Raw genomic sequence first — 17,132 nt, 5'->3', positions numbered from 1 at the left:
TCGAGTGTTCTCATCATGTGCGTGAATGTGTATATTTGAACTAAAAAAAAGTCTGATGCTACAAATTGTTAAAAAAAAAAAAAGATTGGTTCCAATATATCTTGAATGTGCACCTTGAAAACAGTGTTAAAAAAAAAAAAGACATGGTCAAGAGAAGAATGAAGCACCCACCACAGAGCTGACTTGCAACTAATGGTACATTCGGGTGGTTGTGTCAGAGCGCTCTGGAAAAATTCATGTAAAAGAACGACTAAAATAGCAGGCCAACACATGATGAGGAAGGAGGGACATGACTAGCACACCTGCTTATTCTCGTTGAAGGGCTTTGAAGCTGTTGAATTCACCACTTTCAAACACGGTCAAAGCGCTCTCAGAAGACCACCCAAATGTGCCTTAAATTTATTAGTGGTACGAGCAACGAGCGCCACTCTCGTTTCTGTTCCAAGCACTTCCGGTCGAACTCCTACTTCCGGTTTCCCAAAATGTTTTGGTCCGAGTTTGGCTACTGCACGTCCTCTTTTTCGCCTTTCAGAGTTTTTTTTTCTTTTGTGCTCATTTGTCCCAGTGTCTGGTGTTCTACGTATTTAAAAGCTGCGAATGATCAAAATTAGCCGCATTAAATAAAAAACAATTTTTGTTCAGTAACCGGTGTATTAGTATGCCATGCACCAACATGGTTTAATAATTTGTTAAACTACCGCACGCCACTGGCTTTTCATATAGGGCTCTTCCACCATATTTGTTTCAATGTGGCTGCCAACAACTTATGTTGCCTACTATGTTTGGTGACAAAACTGATGTTCTCATCATACAGTCATGTTGTGGTTGCAGTACCAGCACAAAGCACTGATGTCTAATTTTGGCAACTACAGATCTGCTCATGGGCCAAGTGTAATGCAGCCCCATCTATGAGAACAATGGTCCAGAAGAGACCTGGTGTCAACAGATAGTATGCGAATATCTTGGAAATAAGGCATTATTTTTTCTGAATCTATTTTTACGTTCTCTAGCATACTTGGTACACAGACACAAGAACCGTATACCTGTGTCGGACGGGCATTCTGGAAAGGCCATCCAATAGATGACTATCAAAACGCCCCAACTCTATTGACTCGATTGAGTTGTCGTGCTGCTACATGGCAGTTTTGAACGGCCGTTGGGTGCTACAAAAATTGTGTGGAGCTGTGGATCTTTATTTCTTTATTTTCGCTTTCATGTCACCGAAAGTTAAATAATATAAATCCAGTTATAAACAAGATATGTCTATTATTTTTGTTTAAAGATTTCTATAAATTGTTTATACGTAGTTATGAATACATATTTAGTTTTTAAGTTGTCGAGCAGCGAAACTGTGGCGAGCGAGACAGCAAGACGAAGACAAGCATGTCGCTGTTTTTGAAAGTGCGTGCAGCTGGCACATTTCAAGTGGCAGAAATACTTTATTAAATAATTCATAAAGCTCACATTTACTTCTTTTAAAGCATACTGGTTAGATTTTTTGTTCTATCTAATCGTGAGTACGAGCACACTGTGAACAAGAGGGCACCCGTTCGCGCTGTTCCCATTTCCGTTGCTGAAAGGCTATTGAAGTTTTGATTGTGTTGTGGGGTGCTCCGCTGAATTGATAGACTATTGACTTGATGGCCTTCGAAACATCGTGTGTAGCAGCTCCTGCTTGACCATTGAGTCAAGGAACTTTCAGGTGGAAGGCCTTCCAAACACCCATGTGACAGGTGTATTAACCTCCATATCTTGGCTGCTTTTCGGGGCACAAGTGGCATTATGCCCGTTTCACATGCAAGCAACTGTGTGGTGGCAGTCTGGGCGGCACTGGACTTGATGCGGCTTCATTTCACACGCACTGCTTTCACACAACGCCTGCCGCTGCGGTGCAGTATTCCGCCCGCCAGATCCTCCGGATGCCTGCCACGACCCTGCCCTTGTGTTGTTGCTTGTGGAGATGCTCTGTTTCAAGCAAATTTTTCCAGCTCCTGCCATCTCGAGCTCAGCGGTGTGAGACTGCTTGAAATGCAGGTCTTGTGGCTCAAGCAAAGGCAGCCTCGCCACTTTTGGAGCAATATAGCTGTCATGTGAAACAGGCTTGATATGCCAGCTACACATTGCAACATGAGCAACGACTAAAAACAGTGCACACTGTCTTGCACTCGTGTTTATAAATTTAACACAAATCAGCACAGTAATACAGAAGACAAAACTATAAAGAACTTAGTTTAATCATCATCATCATCATCTCGATATTTACAGCACACAGCGTTTGTCCCTGCAAACTGCTGCAATCAATGATTCAAGAAAGATTTCTATAAGCCTAGAAATCAGTGCTCGACATACAAAAAAAAAAAAAAAAAAAAAAGAAAGAAAGAAAAACGCAGGCGCACCTAGCCTTATTTTGAAAGCAGCTAAGTAATACCGTAATGCATATGTGTGGTGTCATTCACTTGTGTGTAACCGTGTTCCCTAGTTTTTATATCATCACAAAAATTTATTCCCACAAGAGTGACAAATGAATGTGTAACTAGGGAGGAAGAAAAAGAGAAGCTCGAGAGTATAAAAAAAAAACAAAAACAGAGGAAGATGTAACTATAAATCAGCATCTGTCAAACACAACAAGGCTGGTAAGCGTTTGTGGCGCATAAATTAAAAAACCATTGGGTCAATTGCGTCTTGTGTGCCAAGGTTAAACAAATGGGGCCTCCTTCGTTTGGAGGCCTTTTGCGTCAATAACAGCTTGTCATTGCTAGTTGCGTGTGAACGTCCGTCCCCTGCAACAAGAGAGACCAGCCATTCTAGTCAGTGCAAAGCTGCAGTTGCAAACACAGCTGTAGTCTAATCTTAGAAGCATGCTGCCTAATGAAGTTGCACTGCAGAGTTCACTGATAGCTTTTGATAGCTCACTGATAGCCACCGATAGCATGACAGTACAAAATGCATGACGATGAAAAAGAATGCCTGACTTGCGGTTCACACTGCTGAATGCCATTGCTCTTCCAATGCACATTCGAGATATCTAAAACATAAGACCCGCTTAGCACACGTTACCAAGTAACGTTAATGTTCACACTTCTGCAATAACTATAGTTGGAATATTGGTGAGGCATGATGCAATGCGTGCCAACAACTTTGCAGAGAAAACAGTCACCGCAGTTATCAGCTGATACTCTACAAAACAGCAGAATGTCCCTGATAAGATGTGTGTAACTGAGGAAGCAACGCACATATTTTCTGACTCAATCACCTATCAGTGTGACTGGCAGCATAACACATCAAAAGCTACCATCGTTGCTTTTACGAAGTGCAGGCTTGCACAGCTTTTACACGACAAGCGGAAAATGTTATGGCTTCACAAAGGGCAGCCCCTTTTAAAAGGTGTGGATTCCTACACGTCACTTGAGCCTCACTAGCCAACGTATCAGGCTTACTTGACAACTGTGCCGCCTAATCGCTGATTTGGTGGCAGTAGTTTATCAGTGAGCAAGGATCTGCACCTATAGTAGTTCAGCCTAGCAGCAAGCTACATGCTGAAACAAATTTCAAAAGCCAATTGCCACACGAGCAGTTATTACAGTCTAAGTTGTCAAGCCAATAAATTGCCCCATCATGTGCTGAACTACATTACATCGACTTTAATCACCACAAACCATGAGGCAATATTTGCATAAAATATACAAAATATAAGCCATACTGCATGCAAGTATCATAACTACCAGTAGAATTGTGTGAATTGTAAAAGAATTTGGGTAATGAACCAAGCAATGCCCTATTCTACTCGGTCTCCTAATATACAAATATTTTTCGAATAGCTTAACCTTTGTAACGCGCCCAAAAAATGACAAGTTATGTAGTAGAGCTGTAAATCATCCAGGGAAGCCAGATTTCTTGATAAGCCATGATCATTTGTACTCTCCGAAGAACGCTGGGTACATGAACAAACTACTTATTATTATAAACACTTAATTTAGACTACTAACAAACAATGCTGCAGAATATTCAATTTCATGATCAATTTCATGACAGAAACTTAATATATTATAAATGCTGCTAAGCGAACACTTTTATATTAGTGGATAAAAGAACTGATGTCTGTTTGAGTACTAGCTGAAAGGTAGCCAATATGTGACTGTATTGCGTCTCGAAGATTAGTATATTTGCGTATTCCTTGTCCTCTGCAAACTGTTGGCAGCCATTGAAGGTCAACCTGTTTGTATCTGGGGCAGTATATATCAAAAAGACTGAATGATAAGCAAGGAGAAAAAACTCGGTCAACAAAGGCAAATGCATGAAATTTCCTATGTAGGCAAGCAAGGAGTAGAAGAATGTGCATACATGCTTGTCATATATATAATTATTACAGTGTGAAATGTGTTTTCCCAAAGGAAACAAAAATGTGCCGTGCTCACGTGATTGTCTTCTTCTCTACAGATTTTGGATCTGGTCTCGCACGATTGAGCACCTTGAGGAAGTCAGACGTCTTGGCACGCATCCGGGAGTGTATGTAGGCCTGTAGCAATAGCCGATTGCGCAAATCAGACAGTGTCAATACAATCTTAAGCTTTACCCCTAAAGTGAGTGGTCAAAAAAGGCTTTAAAATGCTCGTAAACTGTTGCGCGGAAAGACGTAGACGGGGAACACAAAAAGACACACACGGAGCGCACTGCGCTCCGTGTGTGTCTTTTTGTGTTCCCCGTCTACGTCTTTCCGCGCAACAGTTTACGAGTATGACTAACCAACAAGCCCAAGTCGACACCCTTCTTTAAAATGCCTTTTATTGAAACTGAACACCATGCTGGAATAAGCGTGATGCCCTTTAAAGGGCCAGTAAACCAACTCGCGGTCCAAAATTTGTGATGGAGATATAACTGCACATTTATACCATGTGAACATGCTGCCGCAAGAATTTTGTGAATAAGTGCTGTAATAAGGAAGTTACAGGGAGTAGAATAACCCGCTTCGGCTGGTTTCAATTTCTCGCTCGTAGTTCCCGCCCTTCTCTGCAGTGAAGTGAGGTAGGCGTAGCCATTTGTTGTGACTACACCCACTTTGGAAATGTAACACAACGTCAGCGATTACATCATCGGTGCGCAGCCATCGACTGAGCAAGGCTTTTCTACATGCCGCTCGTGTCAGAGTGGCGTGGTGAGGAAGCGTGGTGCGAGGGGTGAGAGATAAAGAAATGTGCCGGGGCGCATGCGTCCTTCCCCTAGCGGTAAAGTCGCAAGACTCCTCTTGATCTCGGAGGCTTTCGTTCTGGTAATACTCCTTGGCTCGGTAGTGTCGGGGCTCTACCAAAACGGCAGAGGGCAGCACAGGAAAATGAAAATGAGGACTACGCGGCCAAACTGCATCACCGCAAGGCCAAGGCGCCGTTTCGTAGTGCAAAGGACCAATCAACGAAGTCGGTGCAGCGTAATGTTGCCCATGGGCAAGATTACATCACTGCGCGGGTGAAAAGGACTGGCCAGGCACAGGAGAGGGGCGTGGAAATTTTTTTTTTGAAATGGAGTGTCTGCGCAGCGCTGTGGTATTCGCAAAATGTGACTTGCCGCAGCCTTCTGCACAAATTAGCGAATTGTTCGGGAGGTGTAAAAAAAAAAGTCTGAGCCTGATTACTGGCCTTTTAAAAAATATGAACAAATAACAAAGACATTTTCAAAAAGCACCTAATGTAAATGGAGATGGAGCAAAAGCAATGTTAATGTTTCCTGTCATGCCAGATAGCACCATGTCCCATCTCATTCCTATCTCTGCTTTCATCTCATTGCACTGGGCGCACTTGAAATGTGGCAGTCCAAAGAAACGTGTTGGCTGTGTCTATGGCGTGTCACACTTTACATAAAATCACAAATGACATCCCCTCAGGTGGGAACAAAAGACTGATTTCAAAAGCCGCAAGAATGCAAGCAAGCTATTTTGGGATACCTTAAGTTCCCAGCTGCATGCAGTGGATTAAAACTTAGTTCATGCATTCGTGGAACCAGCCTTTACAAATTGGGAATGATAAGCGAACCTTCTTTGCCTAATCCTCTGCAGTTTGCCAGAGTGAACGAGTAGTACTCATTATGTTTTGTTGGCGCCTGCCGCGATTTTATCCTTCTGTCACGCAAAATTACATGCGTTGAGGAGACTCCTCCCACTACATGGCATTTATATAGTGTTTTTTCCCGAAGCAGTTTCAAGCAATAGTGTGGCTCTGTGGTAGAACACCTGCTTGCCACGCAGATGGCCTGGGTTCAATTCTCACTCGAACCCGAACGTTTTATTATTTATTTTATTTGCACCTTTCTCCATTTTACAGTCATGGACAAGATGATTTTTCGCTCACAGCCAACGACGCCAACGTCGAAATTTCTGTGAAACGAGTTCTTTAACGCTATCGCGTTAAACGCAGCTCACAACACACAGTGAACTTTTACAACAGCGGTTGAGATTTCTACAGTATGAGCTTGGTGAAGGTCACCAAACATATTCAAAACATTCAGCATAACAGTTACTCACTTATGTAAAGATAAATAAATGTGCAGGAGGTATGCACTTGGCGTCATCTGTGAGGAGCGCTAGCCACGGGGTCACCATTTTGGAGGTCCGTGCACTCACCGCACGCGCCAAAAACTTGCAGCACGCACTTGCGCGTTTTGTTTTTTTGCACGTTTTTAAATGTAGTTTGCAAGGGGAACATAGGAAGCCATCAAAAGAGTGCAAAACATTGTGCTAGAGAGGCTGGAAAGCTATGCGAGCACAGATTTGTCTGGCCGTGCCAGGCCCGGCGTCGTCGGCAACATTGCAAGAAGAAAGCAAGACTGATGCCGAGTTACAAGTTTGGTCGGTTCAGTAAGCGCCTCTCTTCAGCATGCACTCGACCTTCATTATCTTCAGCATGCGCTCGACCTTATTTATTTGTAACGTGCTCATGCTGCTTGAACTGAGTGTTTGAGCTGTTACCTTGCGTAGATGTGGTGCTGGCGTTCTGTGTAACTGAGAGGACATTTCGATGTCACCGCTGTGCTCACACCGTGTTACATGCACATCTATGTCTTTGTGCGGTTTCTATCACGATTATTACTGCAGTACACATTGAGCTGTCATTTAAAAGTAATAGGAAGATCATATAGTAGCGTACAACCATTTTTTCCTCCCCTCATCCAAGCCGCACCTAAAGCGCGGTGGCTTCCCCTGCGCGTGTATAGCCCTCGGCGATCCCTGGGTGGTGAGCGGCATGGAGAAGGAATCGGCCTCCCCACTTTTTCCCCAGTGCAGTTTTGCAAAACGGAACTATGCGCGCTCGCGCCGAATTATTGTTTCTGAAATGGGCAGTTTGTCAGGTCAACGCCGATCTACCATATTAAGGAGGTCGAAATGTTGATACGAGAGTGCACTGCTCAGGAAATTCAAGGATTTTCAATGATGGGAAAAAATTACAGGAATTTCAAGGGCCTTGAAAATGCTTTTTTCAAATTCAAGGGTTTTCAAGGATTTCATGGACTCGTACGCACCATGCCGAGTACCTTGATGAGTGGTGACCAAATCGCATCTCTACTGAGGAATACTTGAAAGAAGGTGAAGGATGAAAGACGATATCAATCTTGGATGTGCAAATCGAGTGCACACTAGTTTGCTTCAACAAAGTGTAGTGGCACTGCAATTTCAGCGTCACTTTCCGTAATGCTGCATCAACGTTGCACATATCAGTCAGTTCATGTTCCCATTTGTTCCACTTAAAAATGTGCGTGCATGTGTGCATATTATACAAACGCTGTATGGGGAATAAAAAGGGCAGCACTTCAAGATAAAACACTACATCTAACTCTAAGAATGTGTCCCGCTTTAACTCCACAGGGTGCTGCATAGCACACACACTATGTGGCTGTGTAAGTGACCTTGCATAATTTTAGTGAAAGTACATTCATGACAATTTCGATAGTACAACCATAATGCAGGAATAACCAACAGCATAAACAGACATGTGTATGTGTTTCAAAGAAACTTCCCATCACTGCATTGAAAACATTTCTTCAGTTCTCTTCAATATAGTACTAGATCTCGGTTGCCTGAATCAAAGTTGTTTCTCGACCAAAATGCATGCTTTGAGAGCATTTTTAAATTTTTTTTACTGCACCATCTGTTGAAGCCAGAGAAAATTTAGCAAAATGGACTCAGGTAGCTTGACTGCAGCACTGCTAAATGCTTGTTTCAGCGTGAATGAGCCCTGCCTATCTTCGGTGAGAGCGGTACAAATAGTGTGAATGAGGTCAGATCGTCTACAATAGGGAAAGGGTTAACAAGAATGCTACACGAGCCAGGAATAGTGGCGACGTCACAAGGAGTATGATCCGTGTACACCGTAAGATACAGGTGCATGATTTAGGGATATCGTGAATATTTTGGTGATTGTTAAGCTTAGATGAAGACTGAAGAGCATAGGTCGGCAAAAAAATTGGAGCTCACTCAGACTCACTCAAGAAATATATTTTGCTGTGAGGGCTCACTCGGACTCAGACTCACTAAACTTTTTCTCAACCGAACTCACTCGGACTCAAACTCACCAACATATTACTCAGCCAGACTCACTCAGACTCAAACTCATGGCTTCACTTGAGTCTGAGTGAGCCTGAGTGAGTCGACTCACGAGTCCGTTGGTTTAAAATTTGCTTTTTCGATCTTGGTGTCAATCCTTTTTGTGTCAATCCTTCTTAACGCCAATATCTTACATAATCGGTGCTCTACTATACACCTTTTGATCTTGTACCTTCAAATACAAGATATCATCATATATCATATATCACCATTATCATATATCAATTCAGTAAGGACATGTTTATGAAATACGCGACTCACACGAGATATCTTTATGAAGAACTTCCCATGAAAGAGTTTGCGGGGGAGGTCATGGCACCCCTTTCCCTAACTCATGCCTCTGATCAATAGGGACCTTTAGCTTATAGTATACTTCTTAACGTTACCGTGTTACCGGAATACCGGACTGCGTTTACCGTGTTACTGGAAGGCATGTTTTAGAAAAGCTTTAGCTCGCCATACGTAAACATTTACGTACATACGTAAATATATACCTTTACGTTTGCGAAAACCACTAAACGGTGATGATAACTGCGCTTAAACTACATTTAATATAGATAATATTGAATTACCGCTGCGTCAAAGTCATAAGAGAGTTCTTTAGCGTCTGCAGTATCCCGGTACAAGCAAAGGGGTGTAGCAATACGGGTTACCAGACGATGGTGTCGACATCTTGTGATGCTTCGTGCAACCACAGTCATGGACACGTTTGTTTGCACTTAGTGTTTATGAGTGAAAAAAAAATGATTGAAAAGGCAACTTATTTGTAATTATGTTGTTGCAAGGCATTTACATTTGAAGCAGTACGCCTGATGTTTCTGCAATAACAATTTCGCGCTTGCCTGGTTCACCTTGGCCCCGCTAGATGGCACCATCTATCCAGCCTAGTGTTTATGAGTGAAAAAAATGATTGAAAAGGATACTTATTTGTAATTATGCTGCTGCAAGGCATTTACATGGAAGCAGTATGCCCGATGTTTCTGCAATAACAATTTTGCGCTTTCCTGGTTGGCCCTGATAGATGGCGCCATCTATCCAGCCTATCAGGGGCTTTAGGCCTCTCACATTTACGGATTCGATATTCTAGGTCGCTCTAGCCTCGTAATCCGGCTGAAACAAGGTGATCGTAATGGTGCATTCGGACGACAGATCGAATGCGGATTTGTCGTGGACGCAGACGGCTAATTCGCAGATAATCCGCCTGCAGGCGCATCCACACGACGGACGGTGTCCTAGGAGAGAACAGCCGGATTACTCTTGACTGCAGACTTTGCGCTTACCTGCGCCCTCCGGCAGCAGACTGGTTCGAGAGCATTCAACAACATGGAAGCCAACAGAACGCGAAGCTCGCCGAGCTTTGTCGAGTATTTTCGAGGAATGTAATTTGTTTTGGTGAAATTGGCGGTGTTAGCAGAATGGCTCAATCAAGAGAAGAATCTTCTTTACGGAGAGCTGCTGGAGACTGACCTCGCTGCTGTCACCCGTGGGGCCCCGCGCACGAAGGGAGGATACAGTGATGCACCGATATCGGCAGTATTTTTTTTTCTTCTTTTGCGAACAGGTACTGACAGTATACATTGCACTGCTGCACATTATGTTTCCTTCCCTCGGTTCGCATATCGACCTTAAAATCAGTGCTCAAACATGGGCTGTGTTCTGAGACAACCGCTTTCGGCGACAGCGCCGCTTTGCCTACCACAGAATCCTGCACGTGCAATGACTGATGCAACAACTTACCCGCTACTCTCCAACCTGCCAATCAGCGCGCAAGTGATAGATATCTCAAAGGTGATTGTCTTAGAATACGACCTCAGAAATAAACTGAACTAAGCGCCAGCAGAGCTGAAATCAACTGTGAGGACAGCCGTAAGTTTCGAGCAGAAGAAAAGTGTACTGGTTGTTAGCCTGTTTGTCTGCTAAAGCTGCGGCGTTCCGCCACCAGAATCCCGATGTGAAAAACAGGTTGGGGTCATCCGTCTGCGAGGCTTGCGGATGAAGTGCGGATGAGGAGAATCGCTGATGTGAGGTCACATGACGCGCCGTCCTCCCCACCACATCTGGATTCGGTCCGTCATCTGAATGCACCATAAGTGGTGCTCGCAATTCGGCTTATTTTGACTCGGTGGCTGGAGTCTCTGCAAAGCGGATATCACGAGTAGGCATGAACGAAGGTGGATTTGCGAGATAGGGCCATACACGTAAAGCCTATGCGGCGAGTAGTTTACGTTCTGTAAAGGTTCGCGCATGCGCAGATTCCATTCGGTATCCGGTAACTTAAAGAAGTATACGTACAAGCTAAAAGTCCCCAATATTGAGGTAGCACATGAATGCTAGAGTGCCGAGATAAGTGTAAATAGATTTGAGTATAAACATAAGCTGATATAAGGCTGATAGTAATTCTGAAGATGAGTAGATAGGACCATAAGTCTGCAACTAACGGTGGAGCTCACTCGGACTCACTCAAGAAATATATTTTGCGCTTACAGCTCACTCGGACTCAGACTCAGACTCCCTAAAATTTTCTTCAACCGGACTCACTCAGACTTAAACTTGCCAAAATATTACTCACCCGGACTCACTCAGACTCACGGCCCGATCTGAGTCTGAGTGAGTCAACTCATGAGTGAGTTTGCTGACCTATGCTGAAGAGCATGGAACAATCTTATCCACCAGATCAGCTGCAGCTACGACATTTTTATTTTGAAGCTAGGGGAAACTTGTGACAAGTGAGGGTTGATTATCTATAAAAGATAAGACGAAATGCTTTGGTGGTTAAGGTGAGAAAGCAAACCCGTTTTTAAAGAGGTCCTGAACACCCGTTAAGCTCGTGTGTTCCTTTCTGCAATGGTGCTGTGTGTACACAGGACTTACATAGTGCCCAAGTCCAAGACACAAGCTTCTGACAATCTTGAGCAGCCTTGACTTACCTTGGAACACTTGATGTGATAGTGCAGGTAGTCACGGAAGATGTGAATCAAGTTTATTGTATTGTCCCTTGCTTGGCGGTTTGTGTGCCTTGGGAAGAGCACTGCAGAAAGGAGAAAAAAAAAAGATGAAATTGCAAGGCATGCCGAGGGTATTGCACAATGCAATAAGCCAGTGGAAATGTGGAAGAAACCTGGGAAAACAAACAAAGAAACAGGCCCACACAGAACCAGGATGCGACTGATAAGCGTTCTGGCAATTACTACGCAGTCATTTGTTGCTTCAGCATCCATTTAGTGGGTGCAACAAAATGTTTTTAAGATATGGCATTTCAATAGGCTGTGAGAAGGACACACGGCTGGAAAAGCTATCATTGCACCACGCAAGTACTGCTTCCCGCAGATGTGACTGCATGAGACTGCTAACATCACCTTAGAACTAGCTCAAGGTGCTGAGCTAATTGAAATTGCCACTACAGCGACTAGCATGCAGGTAATGCTAACTTTCATTGGTTCAACAGCCACCATTTATTCTGAATGCTCCTTTCTTCTCCTTATATATGGCCTGTTTCTTTTTCTTCAGGCCACTTGCTGTTTTTGTTGTTGTTTGTCATCTTGTGATCACTTGACATTCATTTCAGTGAAAGTACAAGCAGTGTGTTTCATATCAAGAAACCAAGCCTGCCTTCTTGAGAACTATTCATGAAGATAGCTAGATTATAAATAGTACGAATGGCCAGTTAATACAAGAGAGTGCAGACGAACCTAATGAAATTCTAAAAAGTAGCATAGGTTATAGCAGAGGTTCTCAAGCATGTTGGTCCCAGGGAACCCTGCTAAGCCCCATTAAGTGCCAATGAACCCCCCCCCCCCCCTCGATTTCATGCAAGCATTTTTCATTCGGTTCACCCTATATTCACATGCAATAAATTCAAAAGCAAGGGCATATAAAATATTTATTCACTGACATGCAACTGAACTCACTTTCCTTGCACCAACAAATCGATGCGAGGCTCAGTCACACTCAGGGCCAGCCGCATGCCCGCTCCTGGATTCAGCCGATTCATGTGCTTATTTTTTAGATGGGCTAATGTCGAGAATGCCTGCATATCCATTGCCTTATCAGCAGTAGCAAGTCCACTGCCTTATCAAATTGCACCTCGAGTTCGCCATCTAAGTGACTTGGCGAGTGTGGAACCAGGGAAAATTTATCAGTGGCTCGCGGAACCACGAGAGGAGGCCTGCAGAACCTCCACGTTCCGCGGAACCCGATTTGAGAAACCATGGGTTATAGCACAGGCAATTTGTAGAATCTCCTTCTTCACAATGCTCGTCAGTTGTGTGCAGCAAACACAACTAGGTCATTAAAAACTAGGAGTTGTTGAACTTCACCGAAATGAAATTGCATTTGATCGGAGGAGACCTTTGTTATGTAGGCATGCGTTCACAAATTAATAGTGGCATGAACATTTTTATATTGTTATAACCAACATTCCCTCACATCAGAAAAGCTTCGATCTCATTTGGATCCACCAAGGCCAATGTGCAACCATAGTTGAGTTTACATCTAGGTTGAACCACACTGCTGCATTTGCATCGAGAAATTTCTTTTCGCACAGCTGTGCAAGTCTCCTTTCCTTAATCTGTAGGTGAATCTGCAGATCTGTATGGCTACTCTTCCAGTTAAGAACTGTAGCGGAAAAGCGAGTTGAATACCATAACAAAAAAGATAAGGCATGTCTGTCTGCATATGAGCAGAGCTGGGGGCCAAATTTATGTTCTTTGAAAGCCACACTTTTCTCTGGCAAGTGCATAAGCAATGGCAATCACATGTTGGGGAAAACCTAATTAGGGTTAGCGTCAAGTGACATCAGAGTTATGACTGGTGAGCACATATCTGTTGCCAACAAGGTGATGAAATCTAATGAGGCTACCAGTGACTGTAACATGGACAACATAAATAAGGTAAACGTAACTAAAAATAACAAGCAAACAGTGATAAGAGCTATTGGAAATGAGATAAAAGCTGCTTCTCACATCCGGTCTGGACAATGACTCGGCACAAACATTGATAACACTTTGATAACTTATGAAGTCACCAACCGGAGCTGGTGACTCCATAAGGCAGTGGTTCTCAAATTGGGGTCCGCGAAAGCCATTTTTGGGGGTCTGCGGAACCCATCCTTCAAAAAAACAAGCACATTTGCTTGTAGGCACAATATGTTGCATGACAGCGGCCCTTTCTGATTTTGGTTATGCTTCACCGCATAACACCTTTGCATTGCAGCAGATCTGACTTGTTTCCCTTTCTCCGTGAGATGGCTGTAAAGCTTTGCTTGCAGTTTTCTACAACATATGCGTGCAAGCATACTTTTTCTAGGCTTGCATAATTGAAGAGCAAACATAGCTAGAAACAGGTTGAATGTGGCTGCAGACTGCACAACTTATTAACAAGCTGTTGAGATTGAATTGAAGTGGCACTTTAGTTTGACCATTCTTTGCAAAGGAGAAATAAAAAGCACCTATTTTACACTGCATGTTAAGTTATGACCCTCCCCTTTTTCTCTCAATGCAAGGGGTCTCTCATAACTTCCACAAGTCCACAAGGGGTCCCCGAAACACCTATGGCTGAGAACCACTGCCATAAGGTCAGCAGTAGAGAAGACACTATTGGTGCTTTAGTGAGCGTTGTTTGTACCTTGCCGGAAGAAAGCTTTGTCACTTTCTGTCTTTATAGTATATGGTGCCTTACTGGCGACTAGTAGGGCAGTAATCTTATGAACTCTTGTTCCTTTATTAAGAATTCTGCCATCACATAGTTGCAGTCAAGTAGTCTGGCTTCACCAGTTTGTGCAAAAAACTGAACCACTGCATAAAACATTGGTTACTGAAATGCAAGTGCATGGCTGTTCCTGCCCACTTAAGAACTGGTGTGATCAATGTCTCCACACTGCACATGCAAAGTTCCAAGTATGGTCACACCCATAAAAACTCAAAACATGTTTCACTGCAAAGTGAGCTCACCAACTTTACTGTCTGTTTTTTCACATAATCTGTTGCTGCAAATGCGGTGAACAGCTTTTTGCTATGCAGTTCCACATAGGCAGGTTGCCCAGGATTGCAGCAACTGATAATGCTTAGTGCTAACAGAATGAACAACTTCCCTTCAGCTGGGGAAAACCTCTTTCGCAGAACTGCTGGACCGACCGATTCGCTAGGATAACCAAGCCAAATAAGGTGCGCAAACATGGACACAGCAGAAGAGAATTAGACAACACTAATGCCGACCATCAGTTATGTTTTCACGCATTACATTCCTTATGATGAATCCTTCTCAACTAGCTCAACCTTCTGTCATTCTAAATTACTGTGTTGCTCTTTTCTTTTAAAACCGAGTCAGTTCTTTTTCACTGGCTTTGTGGAAGGAAATTAATTAAGTTACTCAACAAAACTTTAGCACGTTACAGTGTATACAAGGCTTCTATATAATCATAAGCTAGGCTTTGCCAAAGTCTAGTCACATCTGTACAATGAGTGGCATTCAGTACATGCCATTAGGTTCAATCTACAAGTAACGTGGCAGGGCCTGTCTGTAGCCACAGGCCAAGACGCATGAGGCAAGTTACCCACCAAACGTGATGTAGCCGATGCTGTTGCCGACACGAGCATCCGTGTTTTCTAACTCCTTTGGAGGCTCACGGTGGCTGAAGAGCACTTGTGGCGCTGTGTGGCTTGCCTTGCGGCCCTCTTTGAATTCCTAGTGTGCAAGAAAAGACATTGTGAACGCGCTACTCAGGTACGCAGACAAACACTGGAAAGGCATAAACACTTCCACAAACACTGTGAGGGAAATGAAGTGCAACAACTTAAAAAAAAAAAAGACGGCACTGTTCTCTCTTGTTTTCTGCCTCAACAGCAAAGCACGAGAACACAGATCACGAATCTTACCAAATCCCTACCATAAAGGTTTTACCCAAATTAACACAAGATTTATACTGCGCATGGTGGAAAAACAGTGCACTCTGACAAGGAAGAAGAAAGAACTGACAAACAATGGCGACGTGAAGAAGGCAAGCAACACTGCGAGAGTGTGTTTGACAAGCAGCAATAGAAGTAGTGTGCATGCATACAGATGGTGGAAACAGCAAACTAACAGTTCTTTTCACAAACATCATTAGGAGATCGAGACATTATTTGAAAACACTGCTTCCAACATCTTAACAAAAACTCCTTCGGAATGCCACACCAAATGATGTGAAAGCAGCCCACAGTTTTTCCATGGCCATGAAGCAGTTCATGTTTCGTGGATAAGTAGCATAATGGGATAAATGGTCAATTTGTCTGCTGTTACCCTCTGCATAATTGAATCATGTATTTTCTAATACTACTACCTCTATCTAGCTCCGTTTTCCTTTTGTCACTGTTGTAACAGCTCGCTGAATTATCTAGGTATGTCAAACAATTGGTCCCATTACTACCCAGCTAGGCTATGGGACCAAACGAGTTTTCCAAAGCTTTTTGTAATGTGAAGATCAAATTGACCAAAATAGAGAGAGAAAAAAAGAAAAATGCTATATTAAGCAATGTAGGTCATGCTCCCAGGAGCAAAATAATGCAATGCAATATGTGTGATTAGAAATGTGTGAAGCAAAAGTGCTGCTAGCAGCCAACCAATACGAAGTGGCAGCGTATATCCTGCTAAAGCCATCACTTGGATATGAATCCTGCTTAGCTAATGCTAAATCTATGGAGCAGAGGAACACTCTGAGCATTTGCACATTTGCATTTTGCCTACACATCACCCCATGCTGAAAGCTGTCTAAAGTTAGGGAAAAGAAGTGTGCACAGTGGTCTTACCTGCATGAACACCTTTCCGAGAACAACATCACCTTCATCCTTGAATATGGTGCTGAAGACTACAGTGACCCTGTCCGGCTTTGCCTCAACATACCTGAAAGTGAAAATGGCCATGGACATTAGGTTACGGACACTAGCTGCAAGAATGAACACAAAGTTGTTAATTGCAATGCTTGGACCTAGCATCAGTCACACTTTCAACCTAACAGCTACAAGGTGAATGCTGTAAACATTATGTGGTCGCTCACAAATGCACTGTTATATTCAAAGAAGAGTCACTCTTGGTGCCCTTTGAGTTAATCAACACCTTTATAACAAAAACCATTAAAGCTGAAAAGGCCTGTGCCTCGACTGAACTGGTCCTTTATACAGTGAAGTGAAAATGCATTCGGGAGGCTGCTGTATCCAAAACTGGCTAACGCAAAAAAAAAAAAAGCAAGAGAAAAAAAAGCTGCCTAAGTGTTATGCATGACCATATAGACATTATAATAACTGCTGGGGTTTTATGTCCCAGAACCATGATATGAGTGTGAGGGACCTTGTAGTGAAGGGCTCCGGAAATTTCGACCACCTGGGGTTCTTTACCCTGCACTTAAATCTAAGCACACGGGCATCTAGCATTTTGCTTCCATCGAAATGCGGCCGCGGTGGCTGGGATTCGATGCCGCGATTCCGCGATGCCGGATTCGATGCCGCAGTCGAGCACCATAACCACTAGACCACCATGATGGGTTACCACACAGACATCCTAAGTTTTCTTAGCG

The 17,132-nt window shown here is 43.4% G+C and overlaps 1 protein-coding gene across 1 annotated transcript in view; it reads right to left on the bottom strand.

The window, feature by feature from the left end:
* Positions 1-2,216: 2,216 nt before the first annotated feature.
* Positions 2,217-17,132, bottom strand: part of LOC119387177 (actin-related protein 2/3 complex subunit 2) — a gene marked incomplete at its 5' end in the record, with an annotated part of 30,505 nt that continues 15,589 nt past the window's right edge. The window contains 4 exon segments of the mRNA XM_049413394.1: positions 2,217-2,780; positions 4,416-4,516; positions 11,515-11,615; positions 15,142-15,268. Of these exon segments, the coding sequence (XP_049269351.1) occupies positions 2,756-2,780; positions 4,416-4,516; positions 11,515-11,615; positions 15,142-15,268 (354 nt within the window).

This window comes from Rhipicephalus sanguineus, chromosome 3, assembly GCF_013339695.2.
Source record: "Rhipicephalus sanguineus isolate Rsan-2018 chromosome 3, BIME_Rsan_1.4, whole genome shotgun sequence".
Taxonomy (NCBI): domain Eukaryota; kingdom Metazoa; phylum Arthropoda; class Arachnida; order Ixodida; family Ixodidae; genus Rhipicephalus; species Rhipicephalus sanguineus.
Note: the sequence above shows the minus strand (reverse complement) of the source record. Positions and strands in the feature narration are given on the sequence as shown.